General features: G+C 36.7%; 4 protein-coding genes across 4 annotated transcripts; 1 reads left to right on the forward strand and 3 right to left on the reverse strand.

Moving 5' to 3' along the window:
- Positions 1-2,070: 2,070 nt before the first annotated feature.
- On the reverse strand, positions 2,071-2,689 carry LOC112052593 (NADH dehydrogenase [ubiquinone] 1 beta subcomplex subunit 11, mitochondrial). The gene has a single exon (XM_024091740.2). It carries the CDS (start codon positions 2,687-2,689, stop codon positions 2,252-2,254), a length of 438 nt encoding a protein of 145 aa, XP_023947508.2. The 3' UTR covers positions 2,071-2,251.
- On the reverse strand, positions 2,071-8,037 carry LOC112052586 (vesicle transport protein SEC20). Its single transcript, XM_024091727.2, has 5 exons — positions 7,807-8,037; positions 6,982-7,151; positions 5,283-5,440; positions 4,766-4,869; positions 2,071-4,543 (listed from the first exon to the last, which is right to left on the reverse strand). The coding sequence occupies exons 1-5, from the start codon at positions 7,939-7,941 to the stop codon at positions 4,379-4,381; spliced, it is 732 nt and encodes a 243-aa protein (XP_023947495.1). The 5' UTR covers positions 7,942-8,037; the 3' UTR covers positions 2,071-4,378.
- Positions 8,038-8,832: 795 nt separating this feature from the next.
- On the forward strand, positions 8,833-12,651 carry LOC112052570 (RNA-splicing ligase RtcB homolog). The gene is made up of 5 exons (XM_024091703.2): positions 8,833-9,318; positions 10,332-10,462; positions 10,551-11,255; positions 11,351-11,515; positions 12,353-12,651. The coding sequence occupies exons 1-5, from the start codon at positions 9,027-9,029 to the stop codon at positions 12,578-12,580; spliced, it is 1,521 nt and encodes a 506-aa protein (XP_023947471.1). The 5' UTR covers positions 8,833-9,026; the 3' UTR covers positions 12,581-12,651.
- A 32-nt stretch (positions 12,652-12,683) lies between these two features.
- On the reverse strand, positions 12,684-26,121 carry LOC112052562 (glycerol kinase). Its single transcript, XM_052881471.1, has 12 exons — positions 25,903-26,121; positions 24,351-24,479; positions 18,913-19,042; positions 18,200-18,417; positions 17,612-17,824; positions 16,879-16,981; positions 16,692-16,799; positions 16,088-16,250; positions 15,495-15,696; positions 14,694-14,823; positions 13,894-13,986; positions 12,684-12,911 (listed from the first exon to the last, which is right to left on the reverse strand). Exons 1-12 carry the CDS (start codon positions 25,972-25,974, stop codon positions 12,817-12,819), a joined length of 1,656 nt encoding a protein of 551 aa, XP_052737431.1. The 5' UTR covers positions 25,975-26,121; the 3' UTR covers positions 12,684-12,816.
- Positions 26,122-27,330: the final 1,209 nt, after the last annotated feature.

Below are 27,330 nucleotides of genomic sequence, written 5' to 3' on the forward strand. Positions count from 1 at the left end.
AAGCCATGGAAACTCTATTTCTGCCAATACGCTTTAAACTACCATTGACAATGTTCTTAATGTTAATTTTTTTCAAATCTTTACCAAATTGGATTGGGTGTAAAGTAACAGGGTCCGTTGGGGATGATGTTATTTTTTGGACGTGAACAGTGAAAGGGCCTGAGTCTGATTCCACATATTTTCTGTTTAGTGGTTTTGTACTTTGTGGAGGGAAGGAGGTCGGTAAGTCAGTTTTTTCACTATTTTCGTTATTTATTTCAGTAGGAACTGATTTATCATCGGAGTCATCAGAACATTTACACTGATCATATACTTTTCCGTCTTTACTTTTACGTTTTTTAGAGTTGCAATGTCTGCACCTTTTACGGGGTTTACTACGTTTCCGTTCAGATTTAGGGAGAAGACCATCCTCCGTGTCCATTGAAGAGTCCTCAATGGTAATATTATATGCTACAGAAGGTGTTTTAGTAAACGTTAAAGGAGGTCCAGGGCCGGTTCCCGGACCGCCGGGATCGTCTGGGGGATCGACCCCCATAGTATAGAAAAAACACTTACCAAATAATCAAATATGTATAATATTTACACAATTTTATATATAAATAAGTAATAATAATATACTAACAACTATTTTACACTCTACTGATCCACTTATTTACAATTATTTATAAACGAAAGCCAAAAACACGTCCGCCAAATCAAAAGTTTCCCGCGCTTTTTTTCAACAAGCATTTCAGCCTCTAGGGGCTCAAGGAATTTTGTTTTTTTAATTCTTGTCTGTTACGAGTACTAGCCAAGTACTAGCCTACTATAAAACGGAGGAGGTTTTATTTGAAAATAGAATCATTATAGGTAAGGCCCTGATTGTTTTGAAAAATAAATAAAAAACTTTAAATTGGAATGAAATGCAGCGTTCTTGTCTGTAGAATACGTTCATTTTTTTATTTAATTTTTATTGACTTGCGAATACAGCGAGATTTGAAGACTTGAAACATCCTATATGGAGTAATTAATACCTTTGCCTTTTATCATGTGAAAAAAATAAAATTAAAAAGCGAGAATTTAAAAAACAATTGGCGTGAATAATAGTAATACACACTTGATTTTTTTCAGAAATTCATTGTAAATTTGTGACCGTAACTAATAACATATTTTTCAACAATAATTGTTATTGTTGTCTTCACCTAGTGAGAATGGTGATCCTAATTTGAAGAAGGATGAAATTTTCAATCTGTTATCATCAATGTCGAGACGCATTTACTTAAATACTTACGTACGAATACCTACGAGAAATTTAATAGGTACGTGGAGAAAACAACAACGAATGAATTCACTTACGAAAGGAGTTTTTTAAACCATTATCTCCCACGTTTACCTCACATACTCATTATTCATCTTCACAGTAGTCAGAAATTATGTTACCGGGTAAAAGCATCTCCCTTAATATCCAAAATTGGAGACTTTGTTCATTTAATTTTCAACTAAAATAAATCATTGAATATTGTACTAAACTATTTTATTTTCTCGCAATCATAGTGAAAAGCAGAGTGTATCACGTGGGGCTAAACCCATTATACCCATTGGGCATAAACTCGGTTTCTATTTAGGCCTAAAAATACCTCGTATATAATGGGTATTTTTAGCCCCTTGTATAACAATCTACTATTTGAACCAGACTAACTTGCTTTCTTAGAATTATTAACTTACCTAATAATGATGATGTTTAGTTTTTATTTACCTTCTACTCAAAATAAGCAACTTATAGTTTTCTGATAACTAATTTTCTTGACACTACAAAAAAAACAGTCTCTTTAAATGTAAAAACTTGTGGTGAATGTAATAATAAAGAAAATTTTGACTTTCTTGTCAATTTTATGAACTGAGCTTTTACTACTAACGTCAGACCAAGTAAAGAAATAATATATTTATTTCAAGTAGGCTTCAAAATTATAAAAATAACTTTGGTAAATAATTTGATTAGCAACTTTTTATCTCAACATTTGTATGGAAATAGGATCTATGTGGGTAAAACTGTGCCACAGCAAATACAAATTAATTTAATAAACAACAATGTATAATCTCATCATATTTATATTTATGACATTAGGACCTCATTGAAAACACTTTGTATAGAAATAATGAAAAACAATAGAACACAATATTAAAACCAGTTTCATTTAAATATAAACAAATATGACATGATTTACTAAAACTTTGTACCTCTAATGTTTAAATAACAGCATATTTTCTGTAATTAAATGATAATTTCAACATCAGTAAGTTCACTTTCAGATGGCAACTTCATAAGCTTTGGATTTATGTAATTAGGATCTATTGGTTTAAGACCAGCTTTCTCACGGCGGTGCAGTTCTAGATAAGCTTCTCTTTGAGCCCAATCCCTTAGGTGGACGTCTGGTGCGTAGGCCCATGCAAAACTACCAAACACTAGGCACAAAGTCACTGAAAAAAAGAATGAGGAGTGATGTGCGCTCGTATCTTCTTCCTTGCTTTTATAATCAAACCCATAGCTGACCCAATTTTTTTCTTCTGGTGGGCATTCACTAGCCGCTGTATGAGTTACTGTGTCACTATTCTTCTTCGAAGTTGAAATGCAGCGATTCGTCTTCGAAAGATGGTTCCAGACAGCTTTTTGAACTATGGACATCTGTCGAAGTTTTATTAGAGCAGCCATTATTTACAAATTTCTTAATAATAGCTTGCTAAAATATAAAATGACCTTTAAAAATCAATATTTTATTTTATTTTTTGCTACAATTTACGAATTACGATTACGAAACCAATAACCAAAGACACAAACAGAGAAACACAGACGACAGAACTTCGACACAAACGTCAAACTCAAATGCGGACTTCAAATAAAAGGTCAAATGCCAAAGAGGAATACATCAATACCAATACAAATTCATACTACATTCAGCAAACAACAAATACTTTAATTAAAAATTAAAACCAAGAATTTAACAGTTTAATAATAATATATAATAAAATACATCACTAAATATTTTTTGAGGTCGAACTTTTCTTTTTTTTTTTTTTTGACGTTGAGGTTTTGACTTTTGACGATTTTAAGATTTTTTTTTTAATTTCAAAATATAGTGGATTACGATTTTGCCGCCAATCTCCCCCTAAATCTTAGTTAAAATCCGTTCAGGCGTCCCAATGATACCAGTGTTGCCAGAAGGTTACTTTTGTAACCTTTTAGGTGATTTTTTGACTGCATTGGTAACTTTTAGGTAACATTAATAAAAAGGTTAATTTAACGTGATATTTCGGAATTAACTTACAATTTCGTATATCTAAAACAGAACGGTCGTTAAATCAAGAAATGCGGACAAATGCTCAAGAACTCAACGATGTTTCTGTGTCAATCTCGCTATAAATGAAGACGTTACAATTGACGTTGCGAAATAAGGAAGTTGCAGTCACATTGAATTTCTTAAAAAAATCAAGTATGAATTTAAGAAATTAACGGCTATTGTTTTTAAATCCTTGCTCTTTAATTGTATTTTTCTTATCCCATAAGTAAAAGGCAAACAATCAGGGCCTTACTTAAGATGATTCTATTTACGAGTAAAATCTCCTTAGGTTTGTAGTAATTTAATATTCGTAACAAACAGATATAAAAAAAAAAACAAGATTACTATAGCCCCCAGAGGCTGATATGGTTGTTTAGCCATGCTGTGGAAAGCAAAAAGCAAGAGTAGTTAGTCAAAAGGTTACTTTTTACACAAAAAGGTTACTTTTTTAATATATCGGCTTCTCATAAGATCCAACTGGCAACACTGAATGATACAGTCCGGACTATCAGACGAAATTTTTAAAAACGCTTGTAGTGATTGGTGGGTATAGTGTAGTTTATTTAATTAACTAAAAGCACTTGAGGTAACAGTTATTTTGAAATGATAGACGGGCACTTCAATTACATTTATATGTACTTATTGACAACTTCCTTGGCCATTTCAGTACTACTTAGGTAATTTTTAATTACTCAAAAAAATAATTACCTATATATATATAAAGCTTGAATATAATTATAGCTTGAATTTTGTTATTGTAGCATCTTTAATCGAAATTATTCGATTCAACTTTAAGAGTTTGTTTCTGATTTAAATATAAACATAGGAAATTAAATATAAGTCATGGAAAAAGATTTTATTAACACATTTATGGAGATTATGCTGCTATAATATTTTAACTGTCAAATTTAACTATATAAAAATAATGATAAATAAACTTAAGTAACATATAATATTACACACAAATGACCAGAATCAAATATTTACTCCTAATGTGCATTTTTTTTTCTGTAGAAGGGTATTTTTTTTTGCTTAACTCGCCAGACAATAGGTTTATTACTACTTTAAAATAATCTCTTTTGAACAATATACAAACATACAGCTAAAAAAAAAAGGAATGCAAAAAACATGATCACTTTATCTGTAAATTCTCTTCGTCCATATTTTTTGAGTAATTTACTTGACTGGGCAATAGTGCTTCCCGTGTTTTGAAGCTCTGATTGAGTACCCTGTATAAAAATAAAATGCTTATTAATACATAATATTAGTGAAGCGCTGTATAAAAAAATACATATATTTTTATTTTTAATTGAGATCCACCATAGATTACCTTAAAAAAAATATATGTATTTTTTAATGGTATTCTATGGTGGTTAAAAATAGCTAACTATTATATTTTAATAAACATTTCAATAGTTTTTATGCAAATATATTTCAAGAAAGCTTCTTACATGCACTGTAGAACTGGATGATACTAAATTGTCCAAAGTGTCCTGACTTCTTTGAGTTGTAGCAGCTAATTGTCGACTAATTGACAGCAATTGTTCTGTGACACCTGTAAAAGTATTTATGAGTCAGAATTGGGTTTTAAATTAGACTGTCTTAGTAATTTTGAAGTCTTTTATATGGTTAGACAGGCAGACAGACAGACAAGCGTGGGTATGTGTGTTCATAAGCACTTGGCAGCTTTGCAAAATATATTAATTTATTTTATAGTTATCTATTTCAGAAATAGGTTTGGTTTTTAGTAGTAAAGTGACAGTCAAAGACATTTTGTGTGTAAAAAAAACAGACATTAACACAACACAAACACAATTAATAAAGTAATTACATACAACAAATAGTGATATATCAAAACAAAACCTATTCACCAGAAATACCATTATATTATTTTCTTAGCAACCATTTACATAAAGACAATATTTTATAAACGTGTTTCTGCTTTGCTGTCTACTTTATCAAACCAACCTGTAGACATGTTTAAAAGGCCATCACTATCAACTTTTTTCTTTCTATTCTTGATTACACTCTCTTCTCCATTTTCAGATTGAAGTAGGTGTGTTCTTTGAACTTTCTCAATGGCAAACATACTGCTTATATTGGCCTCTTTGAATTCTTTCAATAAACTAAAAATAGACAAGAAAAAAAACTAATTGATTAACATGAATAATATGATGTTTAATCCTATATAAAATATTTATATTACTACTAGCGGATGCCCGCGACTTCGTCCGCGTGAAACTCGATGTAAACTTTCAACTACCCCTACCCTACCCCTACCCTACCCTACCCCTACCCTACCCTACCCCTACCCTACCCCTACCCTACCTCTACCCTACTCCTAAACTACCCTACCCCAACCCTACCCCTACCCTACCTTACCCCTACCCTACCCCGTTTTCTAATTATTATTAATATGAACTTTATACAATAACAATAAAGCTCAAATTGACTATGTTTTAGTTACAAATCATTTGTATGTATAGTTTTTAATTAACAAATAAAATATAAGGGTTGATCGTAGAGGGGTGAAAATTTAGGGTTGTATGTATTTTTGTATGCTGTGTCATAAAAAAATAAAAACAAAAAATTTTGCCTAAAAAATAAAAAAAAAAATTTAGGGGTGGACTACCCTTAACATTTAGGGGTTTGAAAAATAGATGTTGGCCGATTCTCAGACCTACTAAATATGCACAAAAAATTTCATCAAAATCGGTTGAGCCGTTTCGGAGGAGTTCAATGTCGAACACCGCGACACGAGAATTTTATATATTAGATAAATTTTTATTTATAATAATAGGAGTTTGGACTATGGTGACTTTGGGAGGTAGCAGGTTTTAAGGATCCAGACTCTCAACTATTTTAAGTATAAAGTGTAATTTTTTCATGTTTTTCTTGGCATAATATGAGAAATTATAATCCCAGTTGCCAGTCACTTAGCTTCGCAGTAACCCTTCGAAAAACACTATTTAATTTGAAAGTTCAAGGGTCTCTAACAAAGGGTTACCATGAAGCCAAGTGTCTGGCAAATAGTCAATAGGCATATCATTTACCATATAATGCCAAGGAAAACATGAAAAAATTACACTTTATACTTAGCCGGTTGAGGGTCTGGATCCTTAAAGTCTGCTTCCTCCCAAAGGCACCACAGTCCAAATATCATAATTGGCTACCATACTTAATTATGGTAGGAGCATAAGCTGACAAACTTTCAGCTTTTATATAATGACCAAATTCTGGGGTTCATGGGCACTCCTTCTATAATAGTATCTTATGTGTATAGTAAAAATTAATAATAATAAGGCTTTATGTTTTAAATAAACCTATTAGACCAGTCATATGAGCCAAAAAAAGAATTCTAACAAAATAAATGTAAGTTATATTTATGCTGTGCAGAATAATTGTGCCAGAGAAACAACTCTGAGCTGATAGGGACTTCTGACACAGTACACCTGTTTAAGTTTAATTGTGTTGAAAAGCATTCATAATTGATTCTGACCATCCAAGTGCTCTGGCAAGTTTGGTTTAACTAAATAAAACTTAAGCATTACATATTTTTCTTTTTTTGAGTTAAGTTATGTTGCTTGACTATAAACTGAATTTTTTATAGCAGAGAATGTTTAGCATTATATATATTCAAATATTTCATACAATGAATAGTACTGACCTAGCCAACAGATGTCGTTGGGAGGATAGTTCATCACGATATTTTGGATCTGAAGCATTTACATATGCATGTAAATTTTCTATTTCTTCCCTCAGTAATTTTATCATTGATCTGCCTTTTTCATTCAACTCATTTAATGTCTCCATGGACTCTCTACACTCCAATATATCCTGGAAGAGGTTTTTTTATTTTTTGTGTTACACATGATTTAAAATTATATTTCTGTTGTGTTTGCTGTAGGCTTTCTTAAGGGGCTGCAGCAACCTCATCAATTAGTTTGGCTGAGCAGAGCTCTACCAGCTTGTGGACTAAAAGAAAATAAGACAACAGATGGACCCCTTGGTAGAATGTCTTTGCAGGTATGGTAGTATCTTGTCATGGTTAAAGTTTATCAAAAGACTAACTGAGCAAGTGGTAGGTGCACTATTATAGACACTATTATTATACAAGTGCACCCTTGACTGTGATCTCTGATCTCAACTGTGAACCCTTGACTGTGATCTGTGTGATGTCAGCTGAAGGTAAGTGACAACACAGTCTAAGATGGAGAAACTTGGTACAAGTTTATTCTACACATACCTCTGACGGTTTCTACACAGCGTCGTACCGGAACGCTAATTGCTTGGCGGTAGCGGTACGTTTTTGCCGGAAGGGGGGTAACTAACCACGGCACATGCTTACAACCAAACCTGATCTGGGCCAATTTAGAAATTATAAAATCTTAACAGGTCAGAGCTTGGAATTGAATCTCTCTATTGAGATCTAGAACACTACCAACTGCATCAAAGAGGTCGTCAAAAACTAGAGTTACTAAAAACATCTTACCTGAATTATGGCTTTCACCTGAAATTGATGTGTAGCAATATTTTTAACGAAGGTCTGGTATGTTAAATCGGATTTATCCGATTTTGCTGTAAGATTATGCCGTGAATCCGTGGTAAGTTCAATTTTTATATTCATTGTTTAGAATATTAATTACTGTGCAAAAGATAGATAAATTCAAACAATTTGTGTTTAAATACTTTGAGTAAAATTTGACAATTGACATGACAGTGACAGTAACACCGTATTATCTATGGTAACACCATTGCAGTTGATTTTTGCCCTCACGCTTATGGCTTTTGGTTATCAGCGTAGACAGAGAAAATAATATAACAATCTATTTCACCGCGGCTTGTTGCCTCGACTGGTGACAGAAGGGCTGGCTCATTTTTTGCGCAAAGGATCAGCCTGGCTGTCCAGCGCGGAAATGCAGCCAGTATTCTTGCCACCATTCCACGTGGGCATGATTTGTATAGTTATTAGGATAAGTTAGCTTAAGTTCCTTATTGTATTCTTTCTCAATAAAAAAAAAAAAAAAAAAAAACAATCAGAGAACTTTTATTGCACATTAATCTTTGACACCTGACTTATTATGCAGTTTGGTCGTTGGTTTCTTTTTTAGATACATAGATAATAGAGGATATGTGACAAGTAATTATTATTGAGGCTTCCGGTAACCATGTTTGGTCTCTAAATTGAACTAGGGTTGTTTTATCGATAATAATTAAGCACTCGATATAAAATTATACAAAATATTATGTTTACTAAAATGAAACATTTTAAATTCTGTCTTACATTATTATAATATAAAATTTCATACAATTGATTTTCCGTACAAGTGTTTTGTATTTAACACAAATTATATATAGGTGTCAAAGGTTTCTTCTATAATTCCTTCATCCAATTAGAATGTACCCGTTTCTTCTGTGGCACATGGTACTTTTTATATAGTCTGTGTCAGAATGACATGACTTGTGATTGTCAATGTCAATTGTCAATCGATTTTGGCGTCATTTTTATTTAATCTGTGGTCATTTCATTACCGGTGTTCGTGTTCGGCTCGACAGTTTTTAATTTTTAGTGGTTTTTCAATTTTCATTTTATTTGCTGGAGGTTGGCGGTAATCAATTTGGCGAAATTACAATTTGCAAAAATTCATTTGTCGTGTGCTTGCTTGATTCTTGTTTTGATATTAATTTGCTCTTTACAAGAAGTTACCAAAAATGGTTGTCAGGCAGTACAATGAAGAATTAAAGTATTTGGAAAAGATTAATCCATATTGCTGGAAAATTAAAAAAGGTTTCCAACCAAATATGAATGTGGAAGGTGTTTTCTATGTTAATAACACACTGGAAAAATTAATGTTAGATGAATTAAGGAATTCATGCCGACCCGGCATGACAGGGGGATTTCTACCTGGTGTTAAGCAAATAGCCAACGTCGCAGCGTTGCCGGGAATTGTCGGCAAGTCCGTCGGCTTACCCGATGTCCACTCTGGGTATGGATTTGCAATAGGTAAAGTATAATATAGAGAACCGAGAATTTTCTGAGATATGCAGGTTTCCTCACGATATTTTTCGTACACCGTTTGAGACACGTGAATTATAAATTTCCAAAGTGCATCTAACTGAAAAGTTGGAGATGCAAGCCCTCTGAATTGGACCGGACTGGATTCAAACCTCTCTATTCGAGATTAATCTCATCAAAATTCTAGTGTGCTCAGAACAAGAGGTGTTTGTACATATGTGCAACAACATACCTCAGCAGTGCATATTATATATTTGTGCATTTGGGCTTCAGCTTAAGTTGGAGTACAATGGAAGATTGTTCATTGTCATTTTAATAAAAGGCCCACTGGCCTATTTATAATTTGGTTACAACTTATTAAAATAAACAAAATCAATTGAGAAATGACATCAACCTAATGTATGATATCCAACAGTTGGCACTGGATGACATGTTACATAGAATCTCAATTTTGTATAAATGTAGACTAGCATATTTCAAAGACAATGAATTATCCTGCATGGGTTATTATATGTAAAATTTGATGGAGTATTTAATATTGCACAATATTTGGCTATTGTTAGCAATAACAAGTAAAGATGTTGGAAAAACATCTGTCATATTGAAAATTAAACTTTGATTAATGTGAAAAATGGAATTAAAAATTTGTATTTTAATTAAACACATTCTTTTCAAAAAAGTTATGCCATCTTTTAGGCACATAGGGAGTATAAATGAAAAATACTAACATAAAACTACAAGAACTGAACTAGCATATTGGAGGCACTAAAATATTTTCATAGTTTAAATACAAGCACATTGTTATTATATGTAAATGTATTAACAATGAGAAATTATACTTTTTATTATTACTGACATATCAATCTCTTAGTGTACAGGCCTTGTTACTGCTAGTAATTTAACTATAATTTTGTTACACAATTGATTATAAACAGAAACCAATTTTTTTAATATTATATTGTTTATAGCATGTGATAAAATAAGTTTTATTAATTTTTAAGGCAACATGGCTGCTTTTGATACATCTGATCCAACATCAATTGTATCTCCTGGAGGTGTGGGCTTTGATATCAACTGTGGTGTAAGACTTCTCAGGACTAATTTACATGAGAAAGATGTGCAACCAATCAAGGTACCCCTTGTATACTTACACTTTACATTATGTATGTTTTATAAAATTAGAATGTATGTTAGTATTAATTTTGTGTTTATTAATGCAGGAACAATTGGCTCAAAGTCTTTTTGATCACATACCTGTTGGCGTAGGTTCGAAGGGCATTATTCCTATGAATGCTAGAGATTTAGAAGAGGCTCTAGAAATGGGCATGGATTGGTCCCTGCGAGAAGGATATGTATGGGCTGAGGATAAGGAACATTGTGAAGAGTATGGACGCATGCTGAATGCTGACCCATCTAAAGTCAGCCTCAGAGCTAAGAAAAGAGGTTTGCCTCAACTAGGAACTTTGGGTGCAGGTAACCATTATGCTGAAATACAAGTGGTCGATGAAATTTATGACAAATTTGCTGCTGGTAAAATGGGTCTGGAAAGGCTTGGTCAAGTTGTGGTAATGATCCATTCTGGAAGTCGTGGATTTGGGCACCAAGTTGCAACAGATGCTCTTGTTCAAATGGAGAAAGCCATGAAGAGAGATCAGATTGCTGTCAACGACAGACAACTTGCTTGTGCAAGGATAAATTCTGTGGAGGGTCAAAACTATTTGAAATCCATGGCGGCTGCAGCAAATTTCGCATGGGTCAATCGTAGTTCCATGACGTTCTTGACAAGACAGGCATTTGGAAAGCAATTCAAAATGGCCCCTGATGATTTAGATATGCATGTAATTTATGATGTATCACACAATGTTGCTAAAATAGAAGAACATGTTATTGATGGGAAACTTAAGACTTTACTTGTCCATAGAAAGGTATTGTAACATTATTTATTATAAAAAAATGTATAATGCTTTTGCTATAAATATATCCTGCTATTATTAATATATTATATGCTTATTGTTAAAAGGGTTCTACGAGAGCATTTCCTCCGCATCATCCATTAATACCAGTTGATTACCAACTAACTGGACAACCAGTGTTGATTGGAGGGTCAATGGGAACATGCAGTTATGTGCTGACTGGCACTCATCAGGGTATGACGGAAACATTTGGATCTACCTGCCATGGAGCTGTAAGTTATGATTATGTAATATATTTAAGATTAAATTATTATTTATTCCACCACTTATTTCATATACAGAATAAGAATAATAGTCTTATTATATAGTGTAACTATTCCCATACATCAGTTTTTTTTAGTATTTGGCTGTTTCTATTTCTTTTTATTTATAAACCACTCCTGTATAAGAGCGGACAAAAATAATCATATATTTAGCCATTATCTAGTTTTGGTCTTACATCCTAATAGCAACTATATTTTTATATAGGCTGCAGCATATTCTTGGGAATGTTTTAATGTTGGGTATCACGGCGTGATAGTCTACAATAACCATTGTTGTTTCACACAATATTTTGTGTCTGAGAACTATTGTGTGGTATCTGCTCCACTCTGTTGTTAACTCTGTTGCATAGCAAAAAACAACATACCACACTAATTTCACATTATCGACACATAGCGAAGTATACATAAAAATTCTGCACCTAGGATAAGTGATGTGTTCACAGATTTGCGCGCAAGTCGCACGATAATGTAGGATGTAAATGTTAGTTATTATAAAAAAAAAAAAAAAAAAAATACAAACAAACTGACTTCAAAAACATAAAACGTACCGATTTAATTAAAAAGCGAAAAATAACATCATATTATGTTACATTATCATTATCATAATACCTACTGATTAGTTTGAAGGCGGTGCTAAGCCACCATCAGATCCTGACAAGGTGACAATAGGACCACTTCAAGAGTATACCCTTTTTAACAAAAAAAACATACGTGTAAAATTGAGAACCTCCTCCTTTTTATGAAGTCGGTTAAAAACAAATGGAATAGAAAATATTATTTTTATAGGGTCGTGCACTGTCGCGAGCCAAGTCCAGGCGTAATCTTGACTACAAGGAGGTGTTGGTCAAATTGGAGGAAATGGGAATCTCTATAAGAGTTGCTTCACCAAAGCTGGTTATGGAAGAGGCTCCTGAGTCATATAAGAATGTCACCGATGTTGTCAACACGTGTCATGCTGCTGGTATTAGTAAAAAGACTGTCAAGCTACGACCAATTGCTGTAATCAAGGGCTAACTTTAATAATTCTGTAATTTGTCATGTATTGATGTATTATACAATATAATTTCATGAGTTTTGTACTAGAACTTTGTTTAATTTTGAATCAAACACCAGCAAATAAATCATTTCATTTTATTTTATGGTAACATTTCACTATATAATAATAATAATAATACTGCATGTATTATGGCTGACTGACTATCACTGCAGGTATAACATAATCTAATGACTAATTTGAGGAACATTGAAATCTACATTCTTAATTTATCTGCTAATATTACAAGCAATGCTGTACCAAGGAAGAACAGGCCTGATGGTAACACTGCTGTGGTGTAGTCAACCTCATCTGTAACAAACAAGAATTTAAAGCTACAATTTGATAGACAATTAGATATTTTAATATCCGGCCGCTCAAAGATTGCGTTTCTGACAGGTTTTGGTTGAGTGGGACAAACATATTTTTAGTTACAGTTCCCTCGTTTTTTGTGTCATCACTACAAAGACAAACAGTTGGCATAATCTTGAAACAGCGAAGTTGAACAACCTTGCATCGGCCATTCGATCATAACCTGTTAGAAACGGAATCTTTGAGCGGCCGGATATTATGAAGTAGATCATCATTACCAGCCTATACTAATAACCCACTACATGACAAGGCTCCCTCCTTAAAGGAAAGGAGATCTAGAACTTAAACTCACCACAATGCTCCTATGGGGGTCTGTGGTGGTCTTAATGTTTGATAATGATTAATGGTGAAAATCTAACAATAATTATCAGATGTGTAATCATTATTAATAGAACCAACATATTAACCTCAGAATAGAGGAAACTCCAGAAGGTGTGATCGAGCATGGGAATGAATCCATTGAAGTTACTCTTTTTTTGGTGTAATTTCACTATCAATAACAATCGATTAGACACACTGAGTAAGCCGTTTTGTGTGACGTGCTATACACTTACAGGTACAATTTTTGGACACAATGTGTGCTTTATAATGTGGTTTCTGGTGTTTTCTGTATTCTGAGATATTAACATGCGTCCAACGAAACAATCACGTGAAGAGAAATGGAGAAAATTCAACCAATGGCGGCGCAACGACGGAATTTTGTTTATATTTCTCTACACTGGTCGCATGCTAGCACTATACGGCACAGACACGTAACACCAACTTCCCAAATCAAAGTTTATACTGAAAATTTCTTAGAAGATAAGCTAGTAGGATTCGAATCGAGGACCTCATCATCTAAAGCCACATAGACTAAATTCTGAAACAAGGAAGTTATATGAGGGGAAGATAGATACAATGAATAAAAATAATTGATATTTACCAGGTTTGTACTGTGTTGTCTCATTGTCTTCTGATGCCCAGCCCAAACATCTATCTAGGGCTTTCTCCCAGCGAACTTTACGTATTTCTCGTTCTGTAAATATTGAATTGTTATTTATTTGTAAAATCTTTGCTTAAAAGCAATGCTCGTACCATAGATAGTATGGTAGGCATGTAGTTTGGATTGGCTTTGGAAAATAATAACAAATAACAAAAAAAATTCTAAAAATAATGCATATATTTTTAATTTTATTTGCAATGCTATGAGAAATCATATGCTCAGATTTTTTGTGACAACCTTTAACCAGACAGTCCAGACACCTTTGGACTTTAACTATGTATCTGAAAGTTTGTCAGGTATACTCTTAACAGAGCTTTTGCAAAATTCAACGATAGCAGACATTATTAATTATTAACCCATGACCCGAGACCTGTGATATCCCAGTGGATATGACCTCTACCTCTGATTCCGGTGGGTGTAGTTTCGAATCCAGTCTGGGGCATGCACCTCCAACTTTTCAGTTATGTACATTTTAAGAAATTAAATATCACATGTCTCTTATGGTGAAGGAAAAACATCGTAAGGAAACCTGCATACCTGAGAATTTTCTTAATTATCTGTGTGTATGAGGTCTGCCAATCCGTATTGAGCCAGCATAGAGGACTATTTGGCCTAACCCCTCTAATTCTGAGAGGAGACTTGAGCTCAGCAGTGAGCCGCATATGGGTTGATAATGATGATGATGAGACATTATTAGCACTAAATATGTTTTAATTATTATCATACATTGCAACATGTACCTTCATTAGAAATTCCTGGTAAGAAGGTGTCGGCTGGTGGGCTGGGTGTACTAACTGGCCACACCTGGAGCGCGCGCCCCGCTACTATGGCTGCTCCGAGAGCTGTGCTTTCCATCATGAGAGGGCGAATCTGGAATATAGACGGTTTTGATCAAATTGATTTATCTATAAATTAAAATAAAGTGTGATGTATATCAGTTATCGCGCTACCATATTTGACTGCATCGCCATTAAAATCGATTGGAAGAATTTACTGGGAGAGCAAGATAACCCGCAACGTTCCTCCTAAGCCTCGAAGCCTGTACCTCCGCCCGTTCTACGGGAGGAGAAGACCCACACACATGCAGTGTACAAAAAGAGATTCACTCTTAGAACACCATCTACAGATAGTTTAAAATAATTACACAGTACTTCACTATGCCTGTAGATTGCAGCACGCATCGCCCAATGACAATTTCTCAACACTTCTAAAGTCAAGCGTGCAGAGCATGCATGGAGGAAGAGGAAACCCCGATACATGTTATGCTTAGATGCAGAGGTGTATCTGAACAACGCGCAGCACAAATTGGATCCCCAGCAACACTCCAAGAGGCGTTCGGCGACCTGGGCGGCCTGCCAAGCTTCTGGAGCGAGCTCGGCTAGCTGGAATGACTCCAGCGGGGACCAGCACCAAAAAGGACCTACGTACAACGGCCAACCTTAGTGGCCAAGTGCGGAAAAGGCCCGGGAATAAAAAAGAAGAAGAAGAAGTCAAGCGTGCGTAAAGGAGTTTTACTCCAATAATTTCCAGCTGTGACTCACCACCGGTATGGCCAGCAGGTCGGCCTGCAGTTGCATGAGCGCCGCGTTCTGCGCCATGCCGCCGTCGGCGAGCAGGCGGCGCAGCGGCGCGCAGTCGGCCGCCATGGCGTCGGCCACGGCGCGCGTCTGCTGGCACACCGCCTCCAGCGCCGCGCGGACCACGTGCTGGCGCCGCGTGCGGCTGCTCAGCCCGCACATCACACTGCAGCGACATGTTACGTACAGTGTTACAAAATCACCGCAAAAAGTGATCCGAATTTAGCTGTTCACATCATTGACCACTTATAATAAAAGGACGCACAATCAAATTTTACGTAAAAACTGCCCAATTTTGCTTTGACAGTTTTAGAATTATTGGTAATATAGAATACCTGTTTTGACTACAGACAATGAGTTCCTAGGCTCGCGTCCTGGGTCAGTCAAGATTAGGTTAGGTTGTTACGCACAACCATATAATTAATTATATAAGTTAGATGCCAAAAGCAACAGTGCCATTAATTCTACCAAAATTATATAATTATTCCACGGTGGCACGGTAATGTATGAGTATTATGCCGTCAAATCATGATTATATGTTAATTTACAAACCTTACCCTCTGGCATCTTTTCTCCAGTGAGGTGAATACAACCCGTTAAATGCAGGCACAAAACAAATGCTTCCTTCATCATCGTCAGTCACTTGTGACGCTTGAGTCTCAGTCTCGGAGACGTCGCTAATGATGCCCAGGCTATCTTGCAGCCACTGTAACGTGTCGCCTACATACAGATGTTTATCACGTTATTAAAATGATTTAGAGCAAGAATGTCCTACCATAGGGGAGCATTGTAGGCAATTATAGAATTCAGCTTTGGGAGGTAGCAGGTAACAAAGATTAGACACTCAAACCTTTGCAGACTCTCTGACCTCTGATTAAAATAACCTGTTCTCCTAAATTGTTTATATTATTATTTATTTTACCTACTTTCACTATTTAGCGCTAATTAAAAATTTCAAAATAAATAAAAAAAGAACATTATTATTGACATGCTCCAATACTGCTCTTGTGCTGTGCCAGAGTACATCTTAAAATCACTGTTATGTTTTTTAATTATCCTTTATAAGACTCTCCTTCCTTTCTATCCTATGGAGGCTACCTCTACATATTCTATGGAGGAGATTCTATTAATAATGAAAAATTAAAAATTTAAATAAGTTACCTGCTATCGCAACTGATCCTTCTAATGCATAAATGGGGGGAGAATTTGGTCCAAGCTTATATGCCACTGTTGTAAGTAGCCCATTCTGTGAGTGCACTATGGATTCACCTAAAATTGTTATTATTCAATATTATTATCAATGTGGTTCAGTGATGATGAGTAGTTGTGTTAATAGAGCTCAATGTACCTGTGTTGTAAAGCAAGAAACAGCCTGTACCGTAAGTGCATTTAACCTGGCCAAAGTTCATGCAATTTTGACCAACCAGAGCCGCCTGCTGATCCCCTAAGCACTGCAAATAATTTAACAAAACAATAGTACAAAAAACCTATAAAGGTTAAGGTCCGCAAAGAGATGTCTCAAAGTAATTGTAAATTGTAAAAAAATCAAAATAAAACTAGTATATATAATGAGAGGGTAAAAATTTACCAAAAATTTAATAGAAACAATAAAAGAAAGAGCAGCAGCAGAATTTAAAAAAATGTGTTTAAAAGTTTGTTCACATTACTCTTCCGAAAAACTCAACATTACATATATTGTTTTGTGTGCTGATTTGGCTTATACAGATAGATTAAGCAATGTCTGGAGCAACATAGAGATAGTTACATACAAATTTAAGTAAGATAAATGAAATGCTGAAGAACGTCCACTAGTATTTAAAGTGAGAATTTTTATTATTTTTTATTCGTAAGTCAAACATGGAAGTGGGAATCCATCAGAAAAATGAAGATTTTTTCAGTGATTTTGTTACTTTCTGAATCACAGTAAAGAGGTTTGTAGACCCTTTTATTTCTGAATAAATTTTGAAACCCTGTATGGTAGGGTAGCTGTAGAGTGGGAGTAGGGTAGGGTAGTAATAGGGTTTCACGCAGACGAAGTCGCGGGCGTCTGCTAGTTTCTGAATAAATTTTGAATCTCTTACCCCAGCAATTGGTGTGCCAAGTAATGAACCAGTAGCGATGTACCCATAAATTTCAGCAGAACTTTTTATCTTTGGAAGTATTTGCACTGGTATGTCAAAAAAACGCAACAGTCCTTTGTCCCATTGTAAGCTTTTTAATGACATAAGTTGAGTTCGAGACGCGTTTGTGACATCTGTAGCATGCACGCCCCCTCGGCTTCCACCTGTAAGATTCTAAAACATGCATATTATGCATTTATATTAAAAATCCAGAAATACTTCCATTCAAGGATAACATAACAATATTGTTCATGATGGAGAAGAGAGAAGAAACCCTCAAACCAAGAATTTATTGAAATGAAGTGGTGTATGTTTTGCTTGTTGTATATTTCATCCAAATCAGTGGTGAGAAGGTAACAAATAGACAGACAGAGATACAGACTTAATTTCGCATTTAAACAATATTAATATGAATATGGATTTGCAAGGTTTGAATGGTTTGACAAGACTATGTATGGGAGCAGGCTGTGATGATTTGATTTTGTAAAATAAACAATGAATTAAGAAAGTCTTATCAATATTTAAGTTATGATTTGTTACTGAACTTACCCAAATTAACCACGAGTCTACAGTGCCCACCATGCATTCACCATTACTAACTGCATCTTTAACGGCAGTGACATTTCGCAAGAGCCATTTTAGCTTTACTGATGAGAAATATGTAGACAATGGTAGCCCACTTGTTTGTGTTACAGCATTTATAGACTGTGCTCCTTTGGTTTTAAGAAGATCATCGACAATACTTGATGTTCTAACATCTAACCATACTAAAAAAAACACTATGGTTAATTTGTGTCAACTCAGGTTACCAATTTGTTAATATGAAACAAATATTAACTCAACTAGCAGACACGTGCGACTCCGCCTGTACGGAAGCCTTCAAATTACAAAGAATATTAATTGATTATGAAACACGGCTAAAACTCACGTGATATTACGTCGGAGTATGCCCGACTAGTTTCGAACCCATACGGGGCCCTTAGTCATGAGCTGGTTCTTGCATCGCGGCACGATCCAAACTGAACCAGCTCATGACTAAGGGCCCCGTATGGGTTCGAAACTAGTCGGGCATACTCCGACGTAATATCACGTGAGTTTTAGCCGTGTTTCATAATCAATTAATATGAATAACACTCACGATAGTTTAAATTCTAAAATACAAAGAATATATTGCCTTTTCAGACGCATTCAGCAACTATTATATTATAATTAAAATATAAATCCAATATATGTAAAAAAATCCAATTAAAAATGGCACTCACCAATGGCATTATAAAGTGGTTCTCCATTGGCAGAATTCCACACTATAGTAGTTTCTCTTTGGTTAGTGATTCCAATGCCCACAACATCTTCAGGATTAATATCAAGTTTTTTCAAATTGTCTACTGTTACCTGTAATTTTTAATGATATTTGACTTGAGGTAAAGATTAAAAATAAAATATTTATTTACTAGCAGATGCCCGCGACTTCGTCCGCGTGAAAATCGATGTACATTTTCGAACCCTTCGCCCATTTTATTTACATTTTTGAATTTTTTATATATGAAAAATACAAAATCATAACCCCTATACAATAAAGTGCGTTTTTTGTGCATCGGTAAAATGCCCAGCCGTAGCCACGATCAGAGGCCACATCACAAACCCCCGGCCGAAGGCCGGTGCACAATATATGCGCAGCCGAAGGCTGCGCGTTCCCATTTTTTTGTGCATCGGTAAAATGCCCAGCTGTAGCCACGATCAGAAGCCATATTACAAACCCCCGGCCGAAGGCCGCGCTTTCCGTTTTTTGTGCTTGGATAAAATGCCCAACCTTAGCCACGGTCGGAGGCCCTATCACAAACTCCCGGCCGAAAGCCGGTGCAGAATAAAGGGCGCGGCCGAAGGCCGCGCGTTCTGTTTTTTGTGCATCGGTAAAATGCCCAGCCGTAGCCACGATCAGAGGCCATATCACAAACCCCCGGCCGAAGGCCGCGCGTATCGTTTTTTGTGCATCGGTAAAACGCCCAGCCGTAGCCACGATCAGAGGCCATATCACAAACCCCCGGCCGAAGGCCGGTGTACAATAAAGTGCGCGGCCGTAGGCCGCGCGTTCCGTTTTTTGTGCATCGGTAAAATGCCCAGCTGTAGCCACGATCAGAGGCCGTATCACAATCCCCCGGCCGTAGGCCGGTTAACAATAAAGTGCTTTTTTGTTTTTTGTGCATCGGTAAAATGCCTAGCCGTAGCCACGATCAGAAGCCATATTACAAACCCCCGGCCGAAGGCCGCGCGTTCCGTTTTTTGTGCATCGGTAAAATGCCCAGCCGTAGCCACGATCAGAGGCCACATCACAAACCCCCGGCCGAATGCCGGTGTACAATAAAGTGCGCGGCCGAAGGCCGCGCGTTCCGTTTTTTGTGCATCGGTAAAATTCCCAGCCGTAGCCACGATCAGAAGCCACATCACAAACCCCCGGCCGAAGGCCGCGCGTATCGTTTTTTGTGCATCGGTAAAACGCCCAGCCGTAGCCACGATCAGAGGCCATATCACAAACCCCCGGCCGAAGGCCGGTGTACAATAAAGTGCGCGGCCGAAGGCCGCGCGTTCCGTTTTTTGTGCATCGGTAAAATGCCCAGCTGTAGCCACGATCAGAGGCCGTATCACAATCCCCCGGCCGTAGGCCGGTTAACAATAAAGTGCTTTTTTGTTTTTTGTGCATCGGTAAAATGCCCAGCCGTAGCCACGATCAGAGGCCACATCACAAACCCCCGACCGAAGGCCGGTGTACAATAAAGTGCGCGGCCGAAGTCCGCGCGTTCCGTTTTTTGGGCATCGGTAAAATGCCCAGCTGTAGCCACGATCAGAGGCCGTATCACAATCCCCCGGCCGTAGGCCGGTTAACAATAAAGTGCTTTTTTGTTTTTTGTGCATCGGTAAAATGCCTAGCCGTAGCCACGATCAGAAGCCATATTACAAACCCCCGGCCGAAGGCCGCGCGTATCGTTTTTTGTGCATCGGTAAAATGCCCAGCCGTAGCCACGATCAGAGGCCACATCACAATCCCCCGGCCGTAGGCCGGTTAACAATAAAGTGCTTTTTTGTTTTTTGTGCATCGGTAAAATGCCTAGCTGTAGCCACGATCAGAGGCCGTATCACAATCCCCCGGCCGTAGGCCGGTTAACAATAAAGTGCTTTTTTGTTTTTTGTGCATCGGTAAAATGTCTAGCCGTAGCCACGATCAGAAGCCATATTACAAACCCCCGGCCGAAGGCCGCGCGTTCCGCTTTTTGTGCATCGGTAAAATGCCCAGCCGTAGCCACGATCATAGGCCACATCACAAACCCCCGGCCGAAGGCCGGTGTACAATAAAGTGCGCGGCCGAAGGCCGCGCGTTCCGTTTTTTGTGCATCGGTAAAATTCCCAGCCGTAGCCACGATCAGAAGCCATATTACAAACCCCCGGCCGAAGGCCGCGCGTTCCGTTTTTTGTGCATCGGTAAAATGCCCAGCCGTAGCCACGATCAGAGGCCACATCACAAACCCCCGGCCGAAGGCCGCGCGTATCGTTTTTTGTGCATCGGTAAAATGCCCAGCCGTAGCCACGATCAGAGGCCACATCACAAACCCCCGACCGAAGGCCGGTGTACAATAAAGTGCGCGGCCGAAGTCCGCGCGTTCCGTTTTTTGGGCATCGGTAAAATGCCCAGCTGTAGCCACGATCAGAGGCCGTATCACAATCCCCCGGCCGTAGGCCGGTTAACAATAAAGTGCTTTTTGTTTTTTGTGCATCGGTAAAATGCCTAGCTGTAGCCACGATCAGAGGCCGTATCACAATCCCCCGGCCGTAGGCCGGTTAACAATAAAGTGCTTTTTTGTTTTTTGTGCATCGGTAAAATGTCTAGCCGTAGCCACGATCAGAAGCCATATTACAAACCCCCGGCCGAAGGCCGCGCGTTCCGCTTTTTGTGCATCGGTAAAATGCCCAGCCGTAGCCACGATCAGAGGCCACATCACAAACCCCCGGCCGAAGGCCGGTGTACAATAAAGTGCGCGGCCGAAGGCCGCGCGTTCCGTTTTTTGTGCATCGGTAAAATTCCCAGCCGTAGCCACGATCAGAAGCCATATTACAAACCCCCGGCCGAAGGCCGCGCGTTCCGTTTTTTGTGCATCGGTAAAATGCCCAGCCGCAGCCACGATCAGAGGCCACATCACAAACCCCCGGCCGAAGGCCGCGCGTATCGTTTTTTGTGCATCGGTAAAATGCCCAGCCGTAGCCACGATCAGAGGCCACATCACAAACCCCCGACCGAAGGCCGGTGTACAATAAAGTGCGCGGCCGAAGTCCGCGCGTTCCGTTTTTTGGGCATCGGTAAAATGCCCAGCTGTAGCCACGATCAGAGGCCGTATCACAATCCCCCGGCCGTAGGCCGGTTAACAATAAAGTGCTTTTTTGTTTTTTGTGCATCGGTAAAATGCCTAGCCGTAGCCACGATCAGAAGCCATATTACAAACCCCCGGCCGAAGGCCGCGCGTTCCGTTTTTTGTGCATCGGTAAAATGCCCAGCCGTAGCCACGATCAGAGGCCACATCACAAACCCCCGGCCGAAGGCCGGTGTACAATAAAGTGCGCGGCCGAAGGCTGCCCGTTCCGTTTTTTGTGCATCGGTAAAATTCCCAGCCGTAGCCACGATCAGAAGCCATATTACAAACCCCAGGCCGAAGGCCGGTGTACAATAAAGTGCGCGGCCGATGGTCGCGCGTTCCGTTTTTTGTGCATCGGTAAAATGCCCAGCCGTAGCCACGATCAGAAGCCATATTACAAACCCCCGGCCGAAGGCCGCGCGTTCCGTTTTTTGTGCTTGGGTAAAATGCCCAACCTTAACCACGGTCGGAGGCCCTATCACAAACTCCCAGCCAAAGGCTGGGCTACAAAACAGTGCGCGGCCGAAGGCAGCGCGTTCCGTTTTTTGTACATCGGTAAAATGCCCAGTCGTAGCCACGATCAGTGGCCATATCACAAACCTCCGGCCGAAGGCCGCTCTTCTTTTTTGCTTGGGTAAAATACCCAGCCGTAGTCACGGTCGAAGAGTGTATCATAAACTCCCGGCCGCAGACCGGGCTATAATAAAGTGCGCGGCCCAAGGCCGCGCGTTTTTTGTTCTTGGGTAAATTGACCAGGAAAAAAGGAGGACTTTTCATACAAACTTTTAACCCCTATTTCACCGCCTTCATATTTTATTTTCGTTATAAAAAGTATACTTTATCCTGCTCCGTATTATATTCTCATACCATGCTAAGTTTCATTTGAATTCATTCAGTAGTTTCAGCGTAATGACCGGTCAACAAAAAATACGGACAGACAGACAAGAAATCGAAATAAATATTTTGTATCGATTGTATAATGCCCTCTAATAAAAAATTTTAAAATGTCTTCTATGTACAGAATTTGACAAAAGTATAGATTAGCTATTGCGCCAAATTCGTGCTATTTGTTATTAATATAATATTTTTGTTTGTTGGCCGGCACTTTCATAAAGGCCCAAAATTAATGATCTCCTTTTAGGTCAATCTAATAAGTAGTTATTGCTTGAAACAGTAATAAAACTTGCATACCATTATACGATAAAAAGCAGACAATTTAAACACAAAAAGCATTATCCAATTTGAACCTGAACTTTTAAGTAGTTCCTATGATTAGCTTGGCGCGTTTAACCAAATAAACAAACAAATTGGTCAGTTGATTATAGAATATGTGCCTCATGTGCCTCAATATCGATATTACACAGTTTTAGTGGAAAAATCGTTTCTCCAAATAACGCCTGCGAATCAATTTGAGCAATCCGGTTTTTTCAAGATAACTTTTTTTCTATCTGTCCGATCTTAATGAAACAAAGCCTATATGTTGCCCTGAACTTTGCTTAATCTATTTGTGAAAACCGCATCAAAATCCGTTCAGTAGAACCAGAGAATAGCGCGAACATACAGACAGAAGGACAGACAGACAGACAGACAAGAAAATTAAAAAAAATATTTTTGTATTCTATTGCTCATTTCTAATCGCCCTAACTTGATTTTAGTTAAAAATGGGCAAAGTACAGACACGCGATTTCTACTCTTTTATTATAGTATAGATAGATAGATAAACTGTTAGTATTTTAGCATACACATTAATATATTCAAATACAATACAATTCAAATGAGTAAGAAAAACATATTTTAATACATACATACACAATAACAAACAGTCTTTGAACACAAGACAGAAGGTGAATCAAATATGAAATGAGTAGATAAACAAAATCAGAAAATTCATTTATTTGAGAACAAGTCAAAACAAATAATGTCTTAATGTAGAACTAATATAGCACTGGTAGCAGGCATAATTACTGGATTCTGCTCAATAGACTTAGTGTCTATTCATCATATTCATATATCCATGTCTAGGTTGTAGTGGAGGATACCAGATCACTTAATAGCTGATTATGTCATGTATGCTCTGGTAAGATGGGTGGTAAGCTAAGGTTAGAGGATACAGATGAGGACCGAGTATGAAGCTTGAGAGGGACTGACCAGTGAATCTGTCTCATACTCCGGGAATTGGATGGAATAGTCCCTGCTTAGGGTCTGCCCTGATCATAATATAATATAATAAATAATAAATATAATAAAAGGAAGGATTAAATAAATTTTAGTTAAAGGGTACCTTAACACAATGTTCATACCTCGATACATTCCAAAACAGCACTCAAAATTTCCAATGCATCTTGTTCCACCCATCCTTCTCGAGGACTAAATCGTTTTAATGATATTTGGTGATAGGTCAGCACTTCTGATGTGTTTGCAGCAAATACCTAATTTACCAATCAAATTAATTATCTAGGCTCTCTGAGTAACCACATTCTAAGTTACTAAGACCATTCAAAGTCAAAATTCATTTACTTCAATTAGGTTTAGTTTACAAGCATTTTCAAAACACCAGGTAATAATATTATAAGATAATGGTGATAATAACTGGTCGAAAACTTTAAAACAGGGTCCAGAAGAGCCCACAACAAACTCAGCCATTGTTTATTTTTTTGTTTATCACCATTTTATAAATTTATGTAAGCTATTTTATTGTTTTAATAATCTTTAACACTATAATAAGATTTTCTATAGATTTGTGTTGTGTGTAAACTTTGAACTTATATAGAAACATGCCCATTGTTTCATGTGGCAGTTTATTATAAAACTATACCCATAAAATAATTACTAATTTTTTGTAACCTAGTGTGGTGTGCAATAATTTTACTTTTATTGCTGACATCAATATTAATACAATGACACCATATTGGATGTTTTTATGAACTTACAGTAAATTTTCAAATATATATAATGATAATTATTTCACATGAATGTGATAGTAGATAGATAGTAATAAAGGCTTGTTTGCGTTTCTATAAATAAAATATAATTCTTATTTACAGTATTAAATTTTACATTAAATAATTAAATTAAACTAAATCTTACCTATAAATAAAATATAACAACAACATTCAAAGCCATTATTTACATTTACTTTATTCTAATAAAAATTTTAATATTTTGCTGTTAAGTCAATAATAATATATCGAATATTTAAAATGTGACAATGTCATGAAAAAAAAAAGTAAATTACCAAAAAGAAATAATATTAAAGAGGTTTTCTTTTTACATATATACTGACTATGACATCCATTATATTTTTTCTTTGAATTTCTCCCTTAATGACTCAGACCCAATATAATGCATGAATAGCTCTCTTCTGCAGCACAAATACACTATCAATATCAGCAGTATTACACACACCAACACTAAACACCATGACTCCTAGTTTTTTATTGTGTGACAGTGTAGCTAAAATACACAGGTCTCGCAGTGTCTATGTCAATCATATGACGAATTTTTGTAACCGTTGCAGCTGAAGTCTGTAAGTCTGTTTGAAAGATTTACATGTGGGCCCTACTGCAGCTTAGCATCTAACCTAACCTAACCTAATTCCAAGAAAAACAGTGGTATCAACCAGATCTAATTCCTCATTATTAAGATTAACATTGGTTTTTATTTGCTGGACTGTTAGGACATTGTCTTGTACACAAATTGTAAACTAAAACATGTGTCGTCTCTGATAAAGATAAAACAGTAACTGTTGAGTTAACATTAAATATATTGAAGCACAATTGGTATATCTGTGGAGGTACTGAATATAGTAGAACTTAGCGTTAAGATATAGTTGAATATTGTGAATTTTCATACCAGAAATTTTACATTTGAAGTACCCTCGTCAATGGCACCAATTATAGGACCAAATTTTCCAAATTCACGCATATTTCATTATTGAGTTGCACATAACGCAATATTTAATTCTCATTCTAAATTTTTATAGAAAAAGTAATAATACATAATTATTGATTTGAAAGAATAAAAATTAAAAACTTCAAGAAAAAACTTGAATTCAATTTCTTGACACTTTTATTGTTATTTGTTTGACTTTGACAAATTGACAAATGACAGTTGACAATGACGGGACATCCCAGACCATATACTACTTGCCCCAGACCCCAGACCAAAGAAATTATTTCATGAATATACTTTCATAGGACTAGGCAATGGTTGGGCAAAGGCATGGCAATTTAGTTCTATTAATCTAAAATAATTTGTAAACATAGCTTAGCAGCGAGGTGCGTCTGTAATTCTTCAGCAAGGTGTTGTCACCTGGGACGGATTTGGCATCAACATCAATGGCGAGTACATCACTCAACTGCGTTTCGCGGACGATGTAGTCATTATGGCAGAGACTCTGGATGACCTTTGTACCATGCTCAATGACCTCAGCAGAGTTTCTCAACAGGTGTACCTGAAAATGAACATGACCAAAACAAAAATAATGCGTAATGCTTATGTATCGCTCCACCCAGATATAGTTGAAAACGCTGCACTCGAAATTGTAGACGAATACATCTATACTAATATTATAAAGAGGTAAAGTTTGTAAGTTTGTAAGTTTGTCACATTTTTTAAATGGAGTAATCTTCGGAACTACTGGTCCGATTTTAAAAATTCTTTCACCAGTACAATGTTACTATTGTATGTATATTATATGTATATTGTATGTTATATGTTATCGGGGAGTGCTATATTTTATATTGATATAGGCTATATTTTATATTGGTATCATATATATTAGCCGAGTTATCACAGTTTTTGTCATACAGGTCGGACTGAAAATCCTCTTAAACAGACTTATTCGCATGCGCTGCCTTAACTATTGTGTAAAATTGAAATTAATGTATGGAGACTTTATGTATCTTTAAAAGTTCTACAAAAAAGTTCGCGACACCATATATCTATCTTCTATATATTAGCAGATATAGTACCTTTTGTGTTTTAAAAATTATTAATTTTATATACTTAGGTTTACGTCATTATTTATACAACTAAACTTTAATCCTTATTAAAATAAATTATTTAATAATCACAAGGATATAATGGAGATAAGATTTGCCCTTTATAGTATGTTAATTAGTTATATATATATATAATAGTTTCGGAGATAATACAAAATTTCTAAAAGACGCAGAAATTCCGCTATATGACGCCCGGCGCTTTCATTTACGTAGTTCCCGTTCCCGTGTGAATATGGGGATCAAACATAGCCTATGACACTCGCAAATAACGTAGCTT

This window comes from Bicyclus anynana, chromosome 5 (assembly GCF_947172395.1).
Source record: "Bicyclus anynana chromosome 5, ilBicAnyn1.1, whole genome shotgun sequence".
Lineage (NCBI taxonomy): Eukaryota > Metazoa > Arthropoda > Insecta > Lepidoptera > Nymphalidae > Bicyclus > Bicyclus anynana.